At 44.8% G+C, this 23647-nt stretch overlaps 1 protein-coding gene across 1 annotated transcript in view; it reads right to left on the bottom strand.

Moving 5' to 3' along the window:
* The window catches only part of adgra2 (adhesion G protein-coupled receptor A2), a 37276-nt gene that overhangs the window by 2330 nt on the left and 11299 nt on the right, over positions 1 to 23647 (bottom strand). Inside the window, exons 2-17 of the mRNA XM_035639047.2 lie at positions 17082 to 17153; positions 6739 to 6810; positions 5754 to 5825; positions 5582 to 5653; positions 4954 to 5117; positions 4326 to 4539; positions 3975 to 4139; positions 3697 to 3895; positions 3428 to 3577; positions 3063 to 3224; positions 2536 to 2736; positions 2183 to 2372; positions 1379 to 1587; positions 1158 to 1285; positions 949 to 1072; positions 712 to 860 (exon numbers count right to left, since the gene is read on the bottom strand). Coding sequence (XP_035494940.1) covers positions 712 to 860; positions 949 to 1072; positions 1158 to 1285; positions 1379 to 1587; positions 2183 to 2372; positions 2536 to 2736; positions 3063 to 3224; positions 3428 to 3577; positions 3697 to 3895; positions 3975 to 4139; positions 4326 to 4539; positions 4954 to 5117; positions 5582 to 5653; positions 5754 to 5825; positions 6739 to 6810; positions 17082 to 17153 — 2343 coding nt within the window. The remainder of the gene's footprint in view (positions 1 to 711; positions 861 to 948; positions 1073 to 1157; positions 1286 to 1378; positions 1588 to 2182; positions 2373 to 2535; positions 2737 to 3062; positions 3225 to 3427; positions 3578 to 3696; positions 3896 to 3974; positions 4140 to 4325; positions 4540 to 4953; positions 5118 to 5581; positions 5654 to 5753; positions 5826 to 6738; positions 6811 to 17081; positions 17154 to 23647) is intronic.

Genomic DNA, 23647 nt, shown 5'->3' on the forward strand with positions numbered 1-23647 from the left:
AATTCCCAGCTGCAGGTTCAGAAATAAAGAGCTGTTCTTGTTTGTGCCACAGGATGCTGTATGACCTTTGGCTGCCACAGTGTTTTTAAAGTGTGCATGTAATTTTCCTTCTCAGTGCTTTATGTCTCTGACTGTCTATGATGTGAACAGAGCTGTGTGATCCTTCACCCTCTTAGTGGGCAGAGTGTTACAAGGGTCAGTACAGGCCCAAGACGGCTGTGATTTATTTCACCCCGATCCCATGTGACCGGGTGGGCAACAAAGGGATGGCTGGGGGGGCCAGTGAGGTCAGGGGCACGGTATAGGATCACAGCGTCAGGATCACAGGGGTGGGTGGTGGTGAGGGGGAGAAATAGAAGGGAATATTTAGAAAGACAGTGCACCCCATGAATCACCCTGCTTAGATTTATGGTGACCCCCTTGGTTTCTGTTATGTTGCTTTCATACATTCCTCCCCTCCCCGGAGTTGATCTATGCTTATGGCTTTTCTGTGCCTTACAGCAATATTCTATTATGTCCCTCCAAAGGTTCATTCAAAACAGAGGGACTTTGGTTGTTAGGCACAATGACCGCCTTTTATGATGGTGCACAGTTTGGGTGACCATGAGCAAGAACTCCTGCATCCGTCAAAAGCGTAGACCGTATGGACAGCAAACAATAATCTCATCGTACAGGAAGTGCGTGAAGGTGAGCTCTGGCTCATTCCCTGACCTGAGCATAGGTCGCTGAGTTGGTGGAGCAGGAGACTCTCCCTCTAGCTGCCTCGGCAATCTCCACACAGCCTCTTTGTAGATGACCCTGGCACTGACTCCAATCCACAGCAGGGTCGACAGCGACGAGTAGTGCAGGGCAATGCCCACCTGTCGTTTATTACAGTTTGATCAGAAATCAAGCTCGTTGTACATGCCATTATTATAAATGAGGGGTCTGTGTAAATTCGGGACTTACCGCTTGACAAACCACTGGGTAGCTGGTCAAGCGTATGCCTCCTGCATAGATGGCTGTTGTCATGGCGATGTGGAAGCAGGTATTCAGTAATGTGTGCCAGCTTTTTCTTGATATGTGAATAGTGCTGTAGGGGCACAGATTAAAATAAAGAGATAAAGCAAATAACAAATGGCAGCGAGATTTTCCGAAATGCTCATACATTGCAGTACCTGTGATGTAGTATGTGTGTGATGATGATGGTGAAGAGGCAGAGGAGGAGCACTGCAGTGCAGGCATAGACCACAGGGTGGAGCACGATGACAGAGATGGGTGTGGAATTCGGGAAGTCAGGCACCTCCTAGAGAACAAAATCACATGCAGGTCAAACAAAAGACTCATTCATTTGTGATAACTGGCTGGATGATTAATGAAAAACTTGAGTCTGTTCTACCTGCAGCACCGCGTAGTTGCTAAGCACAGAGCAGCGCATCGTGGAGGTGCTGCTGTCACTGTGGACCAGCTGACAGCCCTCCTGGCTCCAGGCTCCCTGCTTCTCCAGTCCCTTCAGACTCCACTGGGCTGCCACAGCATCAGTACCAAGGGACAAGTGGCGCAGTGACACCCAGATAGGCTCAGAGTGGTTCCACATGCTGCAACCATCTGTCGCAGAAAAATTTGTATGTCACCAATACAAAACTGTACAGATGACTTAGTGCATTTAAATGAATAATCAGCCATGGATACCCTAATATTGCTCGGTAAATCCATTTGTGATACCTGGTACATTCTACCTTCTCTCACTCGGACTCTAATCCTTTTATATTGCTTTATGGGTTTCTACAATTTCCAAAATCACTCTCAACATCCCCCAGAGACATGGATTCAAAGTGCTCTTTATATGTAGGTGGAAAGAGCTAAATTAACAGCATACTCAAGTCTTCAGCGTCAAGGTCAAGGAAAAGTGAGTGCACAAAGAATTTAGGTGAAGTAGCTAAGATAAATTAAATCCCCTCAACTTTTTACAATGTGAGTTTTATACTTATTGTTGTGAGTACCAGTAGAAAATCTGTAAAAAAATATACCACTTTTGGATAGAAAAAGTTTCTCCTCGCTTCTTCTACAATAGATTTTTCCTGGATTAAAAGTGTTGAAAATCAAAACTAAATGGTTGGTATTTGCTGTACCCCACGGATTGTGGTGAGGACCAGAAATATATTTCTAATATTTGGTATTTTAGGCTCGGAAGTCTCCTTACCTAGGCCTACAAAGACGACAGGCGTGTTGACACTCCGTCTGCGGGAGTGTTCCCCAGTGTTGCTTGAGTTCCCAGATAGGGGAAAAAAGCTGCCAGTTCGGAAGGCCACAAACTGCAGCTTACAGTCTGCCGTGGCATCAGGAGGAAGTAAAGTAGCTGGGAGGGTCACAGACGCCAGGGCTATTGAATTCTGGAGAAGAAAACACCATGTATCTTAAGTCGAAATCCACCATTAAACCTTGGTAACGGTGACTGCAGATACAACAGGGTAAGACAGGCACCGTGTATCGTAACAAAAGCAACAAGGAGCGGGGGGGGGGGGGGGGGGGGGGGGGGGGGTGCTCATGCCTCACCTTCAGGAGAAAATTGTTGAGGGAGGTGTTATGGGAGCCAGTGCTGCAGCGAAAACGAAGCTGTTGTTCATGGCCAGACTCTGCCATTTCCATTCCCAGGCTGCCTGCTGAGACCTCACGTCGCTGATACGCAGTGCATGTTATGCCAGTGAAGTGGGCAGGACGGATGAGGTGAGCCTCCATCACAATGTTCCTAGACACCTGTACATATCAAAGTCAAACGTAAATGCCAAGTTCTATTTACATATACGATCATTTGTTCATTTCAGACATCCAGATAAGGTGTCTGAAATCTAATGGAGTGATAGAATGGATAGAATTTACATTTTGCTTGCATTTTTTTGTACAGTTCATTGTTTACTTGCGCTACACAGACAAAATCATTGTGACAAAAAGAACATACAAAACTCACAGTTACACTTAAAACTCCCAAATGTCATAAATTGCACACACCATGCTGTACATGCATTTCCATGTTGCACAAGTTCTGCTTTTTGTAGATAAACATCAGAGTTGATTGTGGTTACCATGGAGAAGTCCTGAGCGTGACTGTGTAGCTGAGGCCAAGCCAGTGTTTCCAGAGAGTAGACTATGGAGCTGCAGGCTCTCTTCTCTCTCTGGGCAAGAGCCAGGATCTGGTCATCCACCTGCATCAGGTTACTGCCCATCTCAACCAGCACCTCTGACAACTAGCACAAACACACACACACACACACACACACACACACACACACACACACACACACACACACACACACACACACACACACATAGAGATTTCACAGTAAAGGGACATCAGAACTTAAAACATGACACACACACACACACACACACACACACACACACATATCTTTACGCAGCCAATGTAGATATGCGATTAAATCCTACTCACCTCGCGCAGATGTCTGACGTATTCCATGAACTTCTCCATCATTTGTGCCACATACAACACATCTACTGAGTCGGAGAAGCCTGCAGCCTCCAGGGTGTATGTGCGAACCTGATGCGCCACGGTGACGGCATTGGATGCATTGATGGGCCTCTGTGAAGCAAGCGTAAGCACATGAAAGTGCAACTGAAGTCATGAAACTAAATTTACATTGTGTTCGGCACACGTGAAACAAGGACTGTGGTGAACCTCGCGCTGACGGCAGTACTGACCAAAATGAAGGTGTGCAGGACACGGGTGATGCCATTGGTGTAGTGACAGTTTGAGTAGTCGCCATCCTCCCACTTTCCAGAACGATCACAGTAACGAGAGGCCTTTTTCTGCTCCATACCCCCCTCCACAGTTAGGGAAGGGTAACGCAGCTGCAGGCAGTATTGATGGGAGGTGATGCCGGCCAGCGTTCTTGGCCACCTGGGGATTGAAACCAAAGAGTAATGAGTGCACTGAATCCTTTAGGTATGTGATGATAAATAGTGCAGCCGTAACTAACCTGAACTCCCCGCGGTTGTTGACAACCTTATCCTCTGGACAGAAGGAGGCACTGTTCTCCAGCACCACTATTTCAACACTGCGAGATGTATTGCCCCGCCCAGTAGACACCACACACTCCCACTCTCCACTGGCCTCCACATGTACGTTGAATAGAATTAGCTCACTAGATAAAGATGATAAAGACAGCTCATTATAAAACATTACCACCTTAAAGGTGTGTTTTAACTAGTAAAACTATTTATTCACTCATTCATCCTTTGTTTGAATTTTGGCTGAAAGACAGCATCATTCGGGGACACAAGGGGAAAACAGAGCATGCATGGGGACCGTTTAGCTCTAGTCAACACACCTGGTGATGAAGGTGCAGTCATGCAGCACACTATTCTCCAGCTGGACACCCATCTCTGGGTCAGAGGTCACCAGCTGACCGTTTTGACGCCAGTGCAAGGTGGTGATCTTGTCCACCAAGGCAGCAGTGCAGTGGAAGGGCAGCCGGTCACCTTTGAAGACCACCTGACGCTGGGACGGCAGCAACGACAGGGTGTGCAGCTCCAGAGGACCGTCTGAGCACCACGGCGGGAAAAGTCACAGATTTGACCGTTACACATCGCACTTAAGTATTTCTGCTGCGCTCTCATTACCAGACTTCGGCTAAATGTTTCCACAGAAGTTATTAGGAGTCTGCTGTGCAACGGCAGATTGGATGCAGACTGCAGCAATTCATGAATGCAGCCCACAGGATTAGTTGTCAACACGGCTCACAGACGCTTTTAGAAATATGTCCCTGCTGATCTACTGGGATAGATCTCCTTTCAAGCCTTTTCGTCTACTAGTTCTTGAAATTACTGAGATGATCTTGAGTGCTGCTATTACTGTACTGTCATTGTCATTCACACGCTAATACTTCACGAAACAATGCAGTGAACCGCCTCATTCATGTGCCTCATTCATATGCCTCATTCCAGCCAGGCTCTCACCACAGCTCAGCTGGCTTTCCCGAAGTCCACGCAGTGGCTTTCCGCGCAGGCTCCTGGGGTAGGCACACAGGGTTTCGTCCCCCAACCTGGCTGAACTGCTGCGAAAGAAGCCTGGGACCCAACGCAACCCACAGTCACATGACAGATGGTCTGAGTTGAAGTTTCTGCAGAGAGAAGTCAGATACAGTCTTATCTAGTTGCTTCTTATCGGATGTTTTGTTCATATCAGACATTTATATGAAAAATGAAAAACTTTCAGGCATGGTGCATATGTGTTAAATGACACCCCAAGTGAAAATTACCGCCACCCCGACAATATATGACGTATATATCACAGATTTTATATTTTGACTGAATTAATTTACCATCATATGCAAGGACTGGCTGTATATTATATATAAAATAACCAAAAGAATGTTCAGATTTAAAATGTTTATTGTCAAGCTCATCTACTGATTTATAATAGCCTACATGTCTTGCCTATTACAGGCTTGAAGGGATTTAACACAGTTAGCGAACCCTAGGCAAAATAAATATTAACTGGATTAAATTTTATATTTATCTAGAATATTTGTTTTTCTATTCAAAAATGCTGCGAGTGTGAATTTTTAGACGGCGTCAAACTCACACTAGCTTGAGCGACGGCAGCTCCTGAAACACTCCTGGATCCATGGTTGATATGATGTTGCCAGAGAGGTTCCTGGCAGAACACAGATTAGATGAGGGCCAGTTAACTCAACAGCTTCCCCATAACATAGAGAGTCCATTATCTTCCTGAAATCAACTCATCTGTCTCTTACAGTTTGGTGAGATTGGTCAGTCCCTGGAACATGTCGGCAGTCAGGCAGCCAATGCGGTTGTTGGATAGGTCGCTAAAAGTGTGAGAGGACAAAGGAATGTGTTGGTTATTTTCAAATGAGGAGGACCTGTCTCAGCCACTCAGCCACATAGATTGTGATATCTTCACTCTTTCACTGCCCATGTAAAACTGAGTAGGACCTCACTCCTGGTCTTGTTTATAGTGAAATGATTATGATTAAGGATTTTCTTTGGTTCCAGTACCTTTATAAGAGCAGCCTGCTCTTTTATTAGGAAGTTAACGTAAGTTAGAAAAGCAAGCCAGCAGTCCCCACCACTTTCCCTTATCTCATCTCTATGGGACCCCAGGAAAAGTTTATCACCTTGGGGTAAAAGCAGGGCCCCTGTTCTGCCGTCCACCCCTGAGTGTGATGTATAGCCACAGTCAGAGAGGGATCTGCTCTGTTGCCCCTCTGACACTACCCAGCAGAGAGCTGTCCAGAGCATGTGTTTATCTCCCCCTGTTTGTTTTGAGAAACCCCAGACTTTGCAGGGAAAACACAAGTAGTGGGAGGAGGGAAGGGAAGTCACGCGGTGCAGCACAGACAACCAGCTCCGACCCAGAGCCACAACCAGACCTCGGCGTCCGAAAAACACAGAGAGCGAGTCGGCGAGCGGGCTGCGAACAGTCGCCCTGTCACATCCAGTGAAAAAAAAAAAATCAGCAGGAAAGCTTAAGTGAAGGAGGCCTTTATGGTCACACTAACAACAGGAGGCCCAATATAACATGTGACATCTGTCATGAGCTGCAAAAACCGTGTACATTTCTCTCTTCTAACTACTGTATATTTAGTGAAGAGACTCATCATCTGCATAAATAGCAAACAACTGATTTCAGAAATTTCCAGGCCTGTGTGTATGACCTCCGTTAGTATGTATGCTTCTCCAAAACCAAGTGGAATGTGAGTCATGTTAATGTCTACTTACAGTTTCCGAAGCTCGGACAGGCCCTGGAAGGCTCCAGGCATGATGGTGCTGATCAAGTTGTGCTTTAGGTCCCTGGAGAGAGAGAGAGAGAGACAGAGAGAGAGAGAGAATGCCGGTCAATGAGAGAATGCATGCAGGGTTGAAGTAGACACGTCGTCAAGGAATAGTTCTACATGTTGAGGAACAGGCTTATTTGCTCGCTGGTCAAGAGATAGATGAGAATATTGATACTATTCTCATGTCTGTTATACATTTCCCTCTGCTTCATTCAGCTAAACTAAGCAAGCTGGCTGCTGGCTATTGCTTCATACTTAATGGACATACATAAGGGCGGAATGAATCTTGTGACTCGTGCAATCGGCCCTGACTTCCCACTGCTTGGTTCACTTTCAACTATAAACTTGGCCAATGCAAACCGTAAATACCAATAATACCCTTTGAAGATCTAATTCCATTCATTCTATCTGCTGCAAATCTCTCCCCCTCCTGTCCAAGTTTTAAACCATTTGGCCAGATAACCCCCTCTCCATCAGCTAACCCGAGAACGATTGTGAATCCAAAAAGTTTGTTTTATTGGCCAGCTGGGAATAGTGAGGTCAAAGCAGGTCAGGAGACGGATTGGCTATAGGCAGGACATGGTCAGTGTGCATGTGCTGGAATGTCGTGTTTCTACGACATGAAAAATGCCTGCTCCCATTGGACCAGTGGCAGGAGAGGATTTTGTTTCAGGAGTGCACTAGCGTCCGTGCAGCGGCTGCATTTTCGTCTAATTTCACTCCTTCACCGAGATGCCACTGCGGTAGGCAAGACCTCAGGGGACTTTCTGGTCCTTTTTTCTCTCCACACAGATTATCTGTCATCGCAGTTCTCGACCACACTGCCTCACACCATGTATACAACCTCAGGCGTCTCTTAACCATTTTCTTGTCCTCTTTCCAAGAGATGAGTTATTTTGATCAAAGTAGGGCAGAAAAAATTGTTTTAGAAAGTGGCTTCCAGTAAAAAAAATAATAAGGCCATGCGGTATGGCTGGGGTAGAGTCAGAGATCAGGGGTTTTGCCGTTGGTCCCGGCTCTCGCCGAGCCATCGCTCATATCTGGATTATAGACATGAGGCAGGTTATAATGATGGAGCAAAATCTATCTGGCCTCGGACCAGAAGGCTGAGGTCTGTTGTGTTTGTGTCAAAGCAGACAGCCTTGGACAGCCCAGCTCAGCACTTTGGGGCGCATGCCACATGTTTGTCAGAAAGAATGACTTTTTGAGATTTTTCCACCTCTATTATTGTGACCTAGAAGGTAGCCAAGATGAATAAATAAAAAATAAAAGAGAGTATAGTGTATGCGTGTGTGACAGAGAATCAGAGCCCTGAAAATGTGTCACGCTATGGACGTGCATGTATTTCTGTGTGATGGACGCTGTATAGCAGTTGTTGGCCAGGGCGGGTGGGGGGAGAACAATATTCCTGTTTCCAGTCTGTGTCCCGGGGCTCATTAGTGCAGCAATGAAAGACGAGGCGCTGCCCCACTATTTCCTCTCTGTGATGACCGTCTCTCCGTCCTGGTCTGTTCCTTTCACACACACATTCAAGCATGCATTTGCTGTGTAACGCTGACCTCCAAGTACACACACTGTAACTCGCTTTCACAATTCACGTGGATTACAACGACTACCAGTCTACAAGAGCGCGTGTAAATATCCTGATTAGGTCACTGGTTTGCGTTTTTTACTCTCAAACATCATGTCTCTCAATCAGAAAGTAAAAATTATTCCTTGTGCTCCTTGTATTGGAAAAAAGCCTGTTTCTCTCGTCATGTCTGTGCTTTACAGAGATATCTTGTCCCCAAACTGCTCATTTCACTCTAAAAATGTTCAAAACATAAAAAACTATGCTGGTACACATAAAATTACAAAAGTATCTCATATTGAAAGCTATGATAACTTATGATAACTTTAATACTATTTTACGTCTGCCCTGACTCTTAATGCTCCTGGAAACAGATATCAAGACTGACGAACTCTAAATACTTCTCATGTATCCAAATACTGAATTTAGGGAGACTTTCTTGTGATACTTCTACATAGAAATTTAATTACAAAGAAAACTAAACCTGAAATGTTTCAACCCACTGGCTGTTCAAAAGCTTTTAAAACATATTTTTGTAAGAGACCTGAAAAGAAAGAAACAAAAGTTTGGGAATGTAAACAGTAGAATAATTTAATTGTTTAGGTTTTTTTTTTTCCGATTGTATCCATGATGTTGTTTCGTCTTCTCATGAGCTCAAGTCTCTTTTTGAAAAGTGGTCTCACTTTCATTGAAAAAACATTATCATACCTAAAAGAGAAGATCTTTATATCTAATCAGTTCAAAAGTTCGAATAGACACACATGCACTGTTATATGAATGACTGATCATACACAACACATACACGTGCGCGCACACACACACACACACAAACATACACACTTGGACCATAAAACTAACCTGAGACTAACAATACACCCCAAAAACCTTGCATTTCCAACCAGCCTTGAAAGGGCACAGAGCTGTGTGTGTGTGCGTGTGTGTGTGTGCACGTGTGTGTGCACGTGTGTGCGTGTGTGCGTCAACAGTCCACTACTTCTGATACACTCTCTTATCACCAAGCTGTGGAATTTGAAGGAGCTCACCAGAGTCTGCAGCATTTGAAGCCCCGGCCAAGTGCTTAGCCCTACCGCAGCCCAAATGTCAGCTCTCCTTCACCAACGTAATCCAGGCTTAATCTCAGCTGCAGCCCCTCGCCACTCGTCCACACTCTCAGATTTATTTCCACCTTTATCTCGAACGTACAGTGCAGTGCAAACTGCAGCACCAGCAGGCCTCATACTCAGGCGATGACTTGTCCGCTTGCCCTCTGGAGCACAGCTTCACAGCTCAGTGGCCTTGACACTGATGATGACAACAGCTGTCACCAAGCGAGAGGATAATAGCAGAGATAATAGATACTTCAAAGCCTCACACTCGCTGGGAAAATATCTTTGTTGAAACATTAGAAGTTGCAACTTGTCGCTATTACTATTTCATTATCTTACACTATGGTAGCATGTAGTTCTTTAAAATAAAACCCCACACGATTGGTGGAGACAGAATCATTATGACCTCTTTGAGTTATGCTTTGTAACCTTGGGAGTGCATTGCTTTATCCCCTTCACCACATGTGGCCTGTGTGATTGGGTTAAGACAGACTCAAGCTCACTCCCCAGCCCAAAAGAGGCCGTTGTCTGCTGCCACTGGGCCTAACACCAGCCGCTGCCATTAAGAATGTCTTTTTTTTGTTGTCCACAAACTCCTCCCGATCAATGGGGGCCGGTCCTCTGCCATTCTGAAGAGTCATTTCTCTGTGGGTATAAGGGATGAGCACCTGGGCCCCATGCAGGCTGGAGAGGAGCGACGTGCTTGTAGGGCAACGAGAGGGTAATAATGAAGACATGTTCTGTAAAGCGCTCCAGACATGGAGTGCTCCATTATCAGAAGCACAGCGGCAGTGACTGGAGTGCTCCACTGACATTGTTTAGGCCCCGGCCCCGGGGGGACCTGGGAAAATGACTGAAGCCAGGGAATGGCCACTCATTATCACCAGACTGGAATCAAGAATTTCCCGTTTTGGATTTTTTTTCCTTCATTTTTATGGAATGATGGGGCATTACAGGGACAATTTCTACACTTTAATTCAATGTATCTTTTATTACAGACCAATATAGCATCTGCCTGCGGACAAAACTAAATATATAACTCTATGGATTTAAGTTATGTTGGAAAAAACAAGGGGGGTAAACTAGCACCTTGGCTCCTGGCAGAGGTCAGTGGAGATTTTTGTGCCGCGTGTCATTTCCTGTCTGGTTGGCGTCTCTAGTAAAGGCCCTTGCTCGTTTATTTTTACAGTTTCCTTTTTCTCCTTTTTTTTTTACTAGCGAGCTTTCCTCTATAGGGAGGGGAAGGTGGGTCAGGGGATTCTGTACTGAGAAAAATTGTCCCTGTGTATGGCCCCGCAGACCCCACCTCCCTACTCCTCAACACACTTGCTCACAATGGGGGCTCTGTAACACAGGCCCCAAACGTACTCCTGCCTTCCCCCCAAAACAGGAAACCAGGATCTGCCGAGCTCTTGTTTTTCTACTAATTTCCTGCTTTGCTGCCCCTTCCCCAGATTATTTTCTTTACTCTTTTCTGGTTCCTCTCAGATTGGTCATACTCAATCAACGTTTTGTCTGCCGTCACCAGGAAACCAATTGCTTTGATGAAGCTTAAGGAGCATAAAAAGACATTCTCTATTATATTAATACAACTGCTCCCATTTGGTTTACCACTTTTGGTGTGTTTTGGTCAGCACTGGACTCAGTCTGCACACAACCTTGATAAATTATACATTGTTTGAAAGCCATAAGTGTCTGATTCCGCAACAGCTGTTGATACAGAATTGGTTCAGACGTGTGGCGATGGCTCCAAAGAGTTTTCCACACAGAAGGTATATGACTATTATGTTTGTTCAGTATTTCTCCTCCACTCAATCTGAACTTTTGGTTGTAAAATTACCTTTCAAAGGAGACCAGGGTTATTACTATAATTAAATGGGTTGAGGAACAGTATCCCTTTTATTTTAAGGCTCGCGCACAACAATTGATGTGTTTGTCATGGGGTTAAGATTCCTTCAGACCTGGACAATGACCACCTGATCGTCCACTGCTGTTATTACACCACGGTTTACTGCTCATAACTGACAGCAACATAAATTGTGGATCCAACTGCACAGCCGTTAGCGGGATGTACTGAAATTGCAATATAGATTTGTATTTTTAGGGTAAAATTTCCCAAGTTGATTATATGTTTCTATAGTCTGCAGCAAGAGGAGCTGTGGATTATTCTGCCAAGGAAAACTCTGGAACCATGGACTGTTATTGACTTTAGCTCTGGTTTTTCGAGCAGCTGAAAGAAGGGGGCGATGCCCACTTTGAAAGCTCTGTTGATTTTCATGAGATCTTGCATGCACAGTGAGTCAAAAACAATCAACTTCAGTTCATGGTCTCTATGCAACATAGAATTGAAGTGACTGAAATGAGAGTAGATCGCTAAATACTAATTTCTTTCCGTTTTTCCCTTCAATCATCTCACAAAATGTATGAAACAACATTGAATCATTTCAGCCCGTAATAAACAAATGAAAGCTGACACCTTATGACGCTGACTTTAACGTGAGCAAACACTTTTCATTCATTAATTATCAATGAAAACGTAGACTCGTGAATTTTCAGCCAGTAGGTGGACTACAGCTCGAAGAGAGCGAGAAGGGGGAGGACCAGCAAGAGACCCAGTGAGCTGGGAGAGGGGAGATGCAAAAATAAAGCAGAAAAGGAACACAAACGGAAGTGGGGGGAAGTAAATCCAGAGAAAGCTCAAGTTCCTTCGGAGGAAAATGCCATAGAACCATATTGAGTTTGTCGAATGAGTGTGCAACAGAGTTTTGGCGTAAAAAGGGTACGATTTGGTAATGGGCTTATGAGGGGGCTCGCTCGCTGTTTCAGTAAACCCCCAGAGCCATGACTGAGCTGTGCTTGCAATACAAACACACCCGTTCCTTCAGTTTATCTGAAAGACACATCTGGAGTCTATCAACTCCAGCAGCCCCCCCCCCCCCCCCCCCCCCCCCCCCTTCTGTTTCCACTCTCCAGCACGCTTAACCCCTTCCTCACCCGTTCCACCCCTGGATGTCATGTGAGAGTTGCCTAACCGGGGGCCATTCGGTGGCGTGTGTGGGAAAACATACTAACCCAAATGTTCATTTTTCTGTGAGGGAGAAATGAGACTCCCATGTGCGACCTCCACAGCCGGCCTGAGCTGTCTTCAGAGTGGCCGGCTGGTACAATCTGTACCTTGTCTTCCCCCAGACTGGTCTAGACAGAGGGTCTCCTTGCCATGTAAGCACATTCGCCACTGTTTTTACATCCTATGGCGCAGCCCACCTCTGCTTTGTTCCCGCTCATCAAGGTAATTTGCTTAGCCTGTGTGGAAATAATGTTAATCTCCCACTTAGGAAAACAACTCCAGATTTATATAGGACAGACTGCAGGAGTGTGCTTCCCTCCTTCCCGCCCTCCCTCTCCCTCCTTCTTCCTCCTTTTTCCCTCTCTCTCCAGCCACCATACCATCTTTAGCCATCCTGGCTCCACTTCCCGTGTGTCAGATGGTAAAGTTGTTTAAGTTGGACTACATCCTAACCCCAGCCGCTCAGAATGGCAGAGGCGATTTCAAGGCTGGTTACAGAGAGGCTGAGGTAAAGACCGAGTGGCCTGTCTCCCCTTTTGTGCAACAGATACTATCAAGTCAAAAAGTAATATATTGGCCAAGGCATTCTTAACCACAATGTGATAATAGGGTGTATATTTTCCACCATGTAGAAATGTTTCTAAAAATACTGTATGTGCACATTATCTTGCCTTGTTTGACTTATTGGTCACAGGTTTCTATGCAAACTTCCCTGAATTCTTATTGCTCTACAGACATAAATCACAAGAAACTCTTTATTTCCTGCTCTTGAATGAAGTTGTTCTAGGTCAACAGGAAGTTGGAAGGAAACTTGCATGCCATTTCCTTTGCACTCTGTATGTGCATACATCTGCAGTGCAACAAAACTAGAATTCCAGTAATGTCAGGTAGAATTATACTGCCGGAGTCATTTCAGGCTCTTGTTGACAAAGTCTGTCATGCTGCCAACACCTTGAGCCTCTAACCAGTCTTAACCACAGGCCTCACTCCTGCTTTTCAGACCTGTCCACTGCAAGCGCCCTGCTGCTCCCTCATCCATCACTATCGGTGCCCTCTGCTCTCCCTCTCCACTCTCTGCTCTCACTGTAGGGTGAACCGACCTGGTAATGAGGGCCCCTTGTGCCCTGCCTGCCTGTCCTGTGTCCCATGGTGCAGTGGGGCCCAGCTGGACAAGAGCCAGACTGCCTCGGCCCTCTTTGCTCATTATTCTCATTACCTTGCCTCAAATCAGCGCAGGACAGGCTGCTGGGATCTGTCCACAGCTCATAAAGGTCCCGGCTCGTTAGTGGGGCCGGCAGCGTCAGCTCCCATCAGAAAGGGTGTGCACAGAGGTGGAGGTACTCAAATAGATGCACGGGTACAGTACCGAGCCCTAATGGTGTGTACTAATGTGACTCATTTTGCATATGGCAAGCACCACCACAGAAGAAAGGTATGATTCAACTGGTGTTTCACCCAAAAGCTGGAAAGAAACGAGATATTCCAAGATCCAAATGTAGCTGTTGGATGGTAGGCCTTGTTCAAAAGAGCTACAAAAACACAGCAGTCCAGTAAGAGGGCAAAAACAAACAAGGCTAAATTGCTCCTCTGCACTTGGGTGGTTTGGCAGGTTTTGAAGGCAATAGTGGCTTTGAGGAGGTTTGTCCCAATGAAAGGGCTAACTGTGCAGACTGCTGCACTGTCTGGCCCAGGCCCGGAGGAGGGTGGCCTGCCTCGGAGCTGTATTCTCCCACGAACAACAGCAGATCAGGCCGCATTCAACTCTGAATAGATGTCTGCTGTGGGTGTACGGGTGTGAGTGTGCGTCTGCCGAGAGAGTTACCAGACCCGTATGGAAATGACTGGACAAGAAGTGAGGGTGCCCATACTAGGAAACACACTCAAGAGTTACAGTACACACTGAAGTCAGTGTGTGTGTGTGTGTGTGTGTGTGTGTGTGTGTGTTCAGGGGAGCAGACTGTGTTTATCCTTGTCTCATAGGGGAAGAGATGCAGTGTAATTCCCTGATGTGTATTTACTCAGCCCTAGTGGGCTGGCCTTTGATTGCAGCACTGACCACAATATGAGTAACTGTTCACTACTGCTCCAAATGACAAGCACATGTAGACAACACACTGGAAACAATGAGACGACCTGAAGAGCGACGGGGGCGGACTACAAGAGACAACACCGATGGCTCACAGTGTGAACAAGACAAAATCACGTTGACGAAGACTCCAAACCTTTCCTGTAGACTCCCGTCTGAGTCCATCCCTTCCAAACCCTTCCATCACAGCAACGGTGCTTTTCAATGTGGCATTTTTCACATCAGACAGCAATTTTCCCATGAGCTCAGATGTAATTATAAGCTGTGCAGGGCTCAATTAAAGGTTGAAGACGTCAGCGTGAGGGAACAGACCTCCACTGCTGTGTGTCAGAGAGCCAGCAGAGGTGGAGGCAGAGGAGTGAAATGAGGCCTGCATGATTTACGTTATGTCCTCTCCCTACACTAGACACTCACATCTCCCTCTGTGGAGCATAAGAGAGTGTGTGTGTGTGTGTGTGTGTGTGTGTGTGTGTTGGTTTGTCTGCTTGTTCTCTGTCTTTTTTTTCCTCCCAGGTGGTTTAGTTATGAGACTCCAGGAAAGCTCCACCCTGTTGCCCCCAACTAGTTCTATCACTGCTTCAGGTACAAGAGGCCAGTTTGAGGGTAAGCTCAGGTTACCCGACCCACCGACCCTATGGCGCTACAGGGAATCCTGACCACACTTATGAAAACAAACAGCATCAGCTCATTTTACATCAAGCTACAGATCTACTCTTACTTTACTTTATCTACTTTATTTTCACTTGTTCTCCCAAGTGGTATTAGTCAAAGAAGGCCAGTGGAGTGTCTTTCTGTCAACAGCTTTTATCAGTGTTTTCGCTACAAGACAGACAGCCGTGGCATGAGCTCAGTACTCGGCCTTCAGACTCTTCACCCATGGCATTCAAAAACAGCAACTTCGGCAAATGTGTCTTTTGTTCTTTACCGGCACATCTGCTGTGACCTCCAGTAGGTACAGTAGGTACTAATAAGCTTACAACTTTGTGCAAATTACCATACTTTCTTTGAACATTTTTGAGGAGCCAGTCAGCTTGATGGGTGGCTGCTCCGAGTGGCATGTGGAACTAATATTCCTTCAACGTGCTCATCCCTCCCTCTGACAAAATTAGTATGTCTGCCAGACTACATTACGGAAACTGAGGCTGCTCCATGTGTGTTGTTAGCTACCAGGGCACTATAAAGCTTTACTAGGGTGCTCGGTAAAACAGCACACCTTGCATTGGAATTTAATGTGTGGGAAACACAAACTAGATGCAGTTTTCACATGAGAGAGTTTCCGTGGAGCCAGATGTGGTAGGTTCTAGCAACAGCAGTCTTAAAACGTGATGACTTTAAAGTCAGACCAAAAACATATATCATACTGTGTTTTGTGCATGCTGCTATAGTTGTCTAGCTCCCGTCCTGCTGCATGAATCTAATCAAATGTCACTCAGCTGCTTTCGTCTCTGAGCAATCCTCAAACTTATAACAAGACTCGACACGGCACGGTTTGAGCCAATTGTTAATATCAGCATGCAAACATGTTCCCAATGATACTGCTGATGCAAAGGCAATGTTTTCATGCTGATGCCAACATCTGCTGAAGGCAACAACCATAGAAATGGACAACTTGGCCTGACAATGGCACAAGACGAAAGACATCAACAAATTTGTTAAAACACATTTTGATAGAAATTCATCCTCTGGGGAACTTGAACGTCTCTACCCTAATGTCATGACCATCCAATGACTGTCCAGGCATTTTTATAAAACACACAAAAATACAACGGAACTACACTTTTCTGCCTCATGGTGGGACCCGAAAAAGGGGATCATCAAAGAAATTAGGATTGGTTGTCTGGGGACCATGGACGTGTGAACCAGATTTCCCGAGGGACCAGCCATTAGTTAGTGGCAGATCAACCAATCGGCGAACAGAGCCATGCAGCTAGAATGACTGAAAATGAGCTACTCTGATAGGCAGCAGCAGTTTTCCGTGTTGTGCAGTAATAACGCTCCAAAGATGATCTTGTCTATCATCTGTCTCACACCCCATTCAGAGGGAATAAAATGCTACTGAGGAGGGCCAGACTGTCTGTGAGCCTCAGGCCAAGCTGCCAACACTCACCTCCTCCCAGACATTTCCCTTATCTTGTTCTGTGGTTCCTGGGGCTTACCTGATAGTGAAGCACTGATGTGTAATTATTTGAACTTTTCAACATAACTCTGTGATAGCCAGTCTGAGTGTACTGTATCATCCTCCCTACTGGATACAAGCCCACGACTGGATAGAAGCGTGCAGTGCTGCTGAGATCTCACTGATACACTGTCTGTTTCTCCGCATAGGTCCTGAGACATGCTAAATAAACAGCTTCCACATAGATGAATCACATACATCTAATGTACATAAGGATTATGGCACAGCAGCATTGACCAGGGTGCAAAAATAATCAAGGATGAAAAGAAAGAGACAACTCACAGCTTCTCCAGAGCGTAAAGTCCAAAGAAGGATCCATTTCTCAGTACTCGAATTTTGTTGTGGCTCAGTATCCTGTAAAAAAAAAAAGAAAACCGCACAGTATTGTTAAAAATATACCACTGAGAATAAATTAAACCACATTTTATGACGCTTAACTCAAATATGCAAAATGAGTGTCTATGGGACATTGAGTTCTAACCAAACACACTGCGAGGGGGTCTTAAGAGGAGGACGAGAGCCAAACCGAAATGTCCACTCAGTCCTGCCGTCACACGAGAGATTAGCCTGAGCAGAAACATTAGCCGAAAATGGTTCCAATTAATGGCAAAAAACGAAATAGCACATCAAGATTGGGAGAGAAGCCGTAATCTCGATAATCATTTTGCATACATTTTTACATCAAAAGGATGTCTGTCCGCATCAAACGAATGGCGGCACAGACCATGTTAATTGGCCCCTTCCCTACTGGCAAATCACTTGGCTTAGAGGCTCCTTATCAGAGCAGAGGGCAGAAGGGCCCCAGCGCACACTGGATGTGAGGCTGACTCGGCCTTCCCTGACGGGGGAACATGGGAAGTGGGCAGTTACAGTAATCACTCTCCTCTGAGGGACTTGCCATTGTCCGAGTCAGTATAAGGACATACTTTTGCATAGATTTGAGATAAAGGTGAGAAGTTGATTTTTTTTTGGGGGGGGGGGATATAAACTTATTTTCTTGCCCAAAGTTCGATGAGAGGGTGGATGCTACTCTCGTGTCTGTATGCTGAGCATGGCTTTTCTTAGCGAAATGAGGAACAACTCCATCGTTGGATGTATGAATAACCTCTGTTGTGCATGTGGACAGTTGTCATGAGCCAACCAACTCTCCCATAGATTGCCTGGTATCCTTTGGAGGAAATTAAAACGGCTGCCCTTTTTCTTTTTCCAGTTCAGGAAGCGTGATGGACTTGCCCAAAAGTTAGGGAGTAGTCCAGGCTGGATGTTTGGGCCCACAAAGCACAAAACGTTGACTCCAGTGGCCTGGCTGTGTACTGTGCATCACATGTGTTATTAGGTTTAGGCCACTAATGCACTTTGGGAAGTTTAGGGAAAGACTGTGCTTTTGCTTATTTTGAAAAAGAATTTTTTATCCCATGCGTATCCATGTGCATCCAATTTGCAATTTCAAATTTGTTGCACATAAAGATCATTTTGCAGGAGACAGGGTTTAATATTTATACCAGTGTGTCCAGCCCTGTGGATCCTCAGAACTGCCCAAGGTCTGCTCGGCAGAAGCTTATGGTATAGTGCTGGCAACAGGCTGTCATCATTAACACGCCCTTCAGTTTCACGTCATCCTCGCCCCTACCACATGTCGCTTAATGGGCTGTTTGCGACATTTAGTGTGTTCTTAATTGAGAGAGTGGAGCTGTGTGTGCGCCTTTAAAAATGGGAGCTGACTGTGAACAGTCTGTGAGATTTACAGATTCAGCAGCAGCAGCAGTCGGCCCCCCTATTTCCTGCCACATCAATAAAAACACTGCCTTCAGCCCTGCGCCTTCCAACTCAGTTAATGACCTGATTTAGTCATCTAGTCTTGGTATATAGGGACAAACTGGCCTGACTTACTTCTTCACCTCAGTAGCTTTACTGACACCCACAACATCAGGACAATTTGAAAACAGAAAAGTTTTCCGTTCAAGAGGCAAACAAAGGGGAAAGCCAAGATGAACAGTAAATCCTCCTCAGCTCCAGTTATTCTGGACACTTTATTTACCAAAATTAGAAACCAGAGAAATATATTTTCAACTTAGGCCACAATCAAGAGACGAGAACTGCTCCACTGATAATGACTGTAATACTGAAACCAAAGCCTCTCGGACTGTTTTCCGTTAGACGTTGGGCCACAACAATCTGTGTTTTAATTTGTTCTGTCAAAGTCTGTCGTATCGGTGTAATTACTATTTGAAAATCTAAATTATTTCCAAAGACGAAGCCTCGGAAATTTAAGTCACCCTAGATACCAGCCTAATTTCAAACATTGATAAAATATTTTTTTTTTTAAATTTTTAAAAATGTAATTTTAAAAAATCTACATAGAATCGTTGAAATAAATCAGTTATTGAATCAAGTCATTTTAAGGGTGGATGCTAAAGTCCCTTTGTGGAGTAAGTGGCCTGTATTTGAACCATTGACTCCTGGACCTTAAGGTCTCTCACTAGACTTTGGGCACAATATCTCTTCTATAACTGGATGCAGGCCTGAGATGAAAGCTACAGAAGATCCGGAACTGCCTGAATAATTCAATACAGATAGGAGAAGAGAAAGTCACATCTGGCATAGAAACAAACCATTTAATTCAACACAGGCAGTTTAGATACAGATAGTTCCTTCTTGACTATAAGCCTATTATGGCAGAAAAAACATTAATGCGGTGTATGTTATGCGTGTGCAGGACATTAGAATGTCCTCAAATCTATAAGAACAGAATATGACCTTCAAAGGAAATAAGTTTCCTCCTAATTCAGATATTTTCATTTCTTGTGTTTTGATGTTGTTTGTATGTTGTGTTCATGTACAAATGGGGAAAAAAAGAATTAATGTGGCACCAAGTTAAGACATTCACACATAATATTTAAATCAGCCTGTTACCCTGTACAAAGGGACTTGAAAGATGATTTTCATAAATAAACAAAGTCCACAAAATGAGCCAAACAAAACCCTCCCACAGACAACAAAAGGTGCAGATTTCCAGGAACGCAGGGGAGTCGGAGAGGCGGGACACTACCGTATAATCCCCCAAGCCTGATGTTTAGACCACAGTTGTAGAGGAGGACATTGTTCTTTCATAAACAATGCGGAGAGTACAACTCTGAGAACGAGAGAGGGGACGAACTCTGTAAACAGACAGAAATAGTCTGCGTTCCCATCAGGCCAAACAGGAAACCCAGCCAATTAGCTGTTTATTCAGAAAACCGGTTTGAGAGGTCAGGGGTTGCAGAGAGAGCACTTCCTGGACAGCCATCAGACAGACGGAGCAGTGTCCGGAGGCAGGTGACGGCTGAGGAGTATCAGAGTGCGCCGCTTGATCGCTGTAGTGTACAAAGGTTAACGGAGCTTTACAAGCAAAGAAGATGAGTAGCTTCTTAATCGTTGACGTCAGCGCTACCAGGAGGCCTAACGTCAGCGCCGCGCTGTTTCTATTCAGTACTTTACTGTACACAAGTGGCTTGTTCACTCGACATCAGTGACAGCTCAGATGGCAGATTGAGTATAATCTGCTTTCATGAACAATATGATGTATGGTACATGGCATGACAGTGTGTTAACTTAGTCCAGACCATGGATGGTCTCTCATTCACTTAACTCTTTCAGGGCACAATCGGACAGGCTAATTGAATCCATCTAATCGATGTCACAAAAAAACAGGGCCACATGTTAGGCTCCAGGATCCCACTCAACCAGTTCACCTAATTCATTTACATGAAGATCAAAAACCTTGGCGGGGCGGGTGGGGGGTTCATATACAAGGAGTCAGGTCAAACAGAAGCAGACATCAGCCTCTGCTGTTAAGTGCACTCACATGTACCAGAGGGGTTAAACAGGGTCAGGCACAAAGTCAGATACTGTATATGCCACCGCTTCACTTCATATTCTCCGGTTTTTCTAGTGCCTTTAAATCTCAAATAAAAAATAAATACATCTAAATCCATTCTTTCACAGTGTCAAACCTGAACCTCTTATAAAACCATCAACATCATCTTAACCAAGCCCCAAACCCACTCTCTATTGGCTCAAATAATTACATATTTTAACAATATGTGCTTAATTGTACTAATTATGGCTGACACTTTCCATAATTGATTGAATTGACTGCTTGTGTTGAGCTCTTAGGCTCATTTCTGGATAAAATTCTGGTCTCCATTGAAACTTTAAAAGGGTATGATAACGAGACACAGAATAAAAACCTAAAAGATACTGTACCCCGTCAAGCCTGCAGGTCTGGTAAAGAGGTCAGGACAGAAAATTTGATAGCTATTATTTTTGAAATTTTGGGGTACAAATTGTAGAATAATGTAATTCTTTAACAGGACATATGTTGAAAGTGACTTTCTGAATGGAGGAAAAATCCCTCCCCTCTACCCAAATGTGGGCAGAGATCTATGCAAACAAATGTACAGTTGACGAAGTAAAGTTTTAATCGTGCCGTGGATTTACAGAAGCACATTAAGAAATGCTGTGGGGTTTTCCTGTGGTCATTTCAATTCCCTTTTTTTTTTTTTTTAAATAAAATAGTAGTATGGCTATACGGCAACCCCTGTATTCTGGAAGTGTCTTTGTTCAGGGTTAGCTCAAGGTTTCCTTGGTGTGTCATGGAGTGTGAAAAAAGTAGAAGCCTTACAAAGAGTCTTGTCTAGTAAACCACAGCAGCTCCTCCCTGCGCCATGCCACTCACTTTGGTGGTTCGCTCAATTTGCTTCCTAAACACACAAAGCCTTTGAGGGCCACACAGGGGCACGACAGCATGTCGCAAATCGCATTTGCTCACTGATTTACGTCCGCTCTTACCCCCTGACTCTTAACTGGAAGGCCCTCCTCACTGTTGCATGCTGCCTCGGGTCCGGGCGAGGCTGTGTGTCTGTGTGTGTTTACTGTTAACTGTAAACTGTAACTGTCTGTCCAATGCCTTTCAACAGCTGCTTTTGGTTTTGGGTCATTGTCAACCGATCATTTTGACTGAGGAATCATCTCTGTGGTGGGAAGCTGCGAAGGCCTCATTGTGAGGTGTACGGCACCAACACGGGGTGCCGCAGCCGTACAGAGTGCTTTCAGCTCTCCAGATCACAACCCTCGTGCAGAAGGACGGAGAGGGAAAACACATCCTTCTGCATCCCGCCCTAACCACAGCTAGAATGCTTCAAAACCAAAACACAACAGGATGTCCTGTGTGCAGTCGCTTACCACTGGAAGTTTAGCGTCAATGTCTTTGCGCCCTTCATCCCACTGCTCTGTTGGACACACTTAGAGCTTCTGTTTCTTTTTGTTGTTGTTGTTTTTTGTGGGAAGCATATACAGGAAATGCTTCATCCCACTTTGGCATTCCTTCCAGGACATGAATGCGATGCATTTGAGTGAAAAGTGCTGATCGAATTGGCCTCTGTTGCCTTCCAAATATCTGGGCATGCTGGACTCAAGACAATGAGCTCTATGCAGCTGCAACCCTCTACAGCAAACCATCCTCACAAGAATAAAGAAGGATCTAAAGAGGGATTGATATTTAATAAGAATTTATCTGCAGGCTAAGCTGTTCACCCTCATTATTATTATATTTGTATTACTATGTCAAGTCCATGTTTTTCTTCATTTTTGAAAGCAGGGCATTTTCTGCGGCATCACCCTGAAGACACCCCGCAGCTGCTGCAGCGTGACTGGATGCTGGTCACTGACGAAACAGCGCAGAGACACTGATTTGACGATTAGCGCCGATCAGACGCTCCACCTCCTGGACCCGAGGCCAACGGAGACGGGAGGCGCAGGTTCAGTTTAATAAAGACAGTCAAAACAAGCCAGTGGGCCACGGTGTAAACATCATTTAGCTTTGGGTCGGCCTCTCACCCTCAAGGACCACACGCGAGGTGAAATAGAAGAACCCTTGAAAGAGGCTGGTAACGTGCCATAAATCCAGGCCTCATTCGGAGACCAATCGGAGCCGGATAATGAGAGTGACTTTCAATGAGCGTCATTATTGAATTAAGCCTGGTTTAATTAGCATGCTGACTTGATAATGCACACGCTGGTCTGTGTCACTCACGGCAGTGAAAAAGTTCATATAAAGAGAGATTTTTGCCTTGAGGGAATTTTCCTTAGAGGTAATTAAATTCCTCTGAAAGCAATACAATTATCCACTTTTACAGCATTGAGAGAGCACTTTGTATATTCTGTGTATGTTACAGCTGAGAACTTTCTGCAAAAGATCCTCAGAGTTTTGTTTTTGTTTTTTTTTCTTAGCTTTTTCCCCCTCTTTTAATTTCCATTTGAGCAGCTTTTGCCTGCCAGAGTTGCATTTCAAGTGCATTGGCAGTTCACTCCTTGGCAGTACACTAAGTGGACATGGCAGCATTTCTCTTTATATACACATCACACACATAGTCCTCGGGGTAATGAGATCAGACGTAGTGGATCTACTAAATATTGTGGTTGAACCAAAAGATGGATTAAAAACTATATTACTTAATTTGGCTGTTACCAGGTTTTCCGAGGCCGCTTTCTCTCCTCCCGACATGCCAAGTCTAATAGATCAAAATCCGTTACAGAACTACATTACATTGCAGTTGAACCTCATAGACAAGGAGCTGGCCTCAATGAAGAGTCTTAATTCAGGCCCAATTATGAGCTCAGCATAATATCATCGTACATGTGTTGTATTCAGCAACATTTTTCAAGTTGATAGGTGGGATTTGCATCAGGAAAATCCAGATAAGGAGTAAATACTCAAGCTCAGGAAAATGAGAACCGAAATTACAACCGTGTGTGAAAATAAAATGGCTTTACTACTTATTTATTTTAAGTCAAAAATACAATATTAT

Source organism: Scophthalmus maximus, chromosome 19 (assembly GCF_022379125.1).
Source record: "Scophthalmus maximus strain ysfricsl-2021 chromosome 19, ASM2237912v1, whole genome shotgun sequence".
NCBI lineage: Eukaryota > Metazoa > Chordata > Actinopteri > Pleuronectiformes > Scophthalmidae > Scophthalmus > Scophthalmus maximus.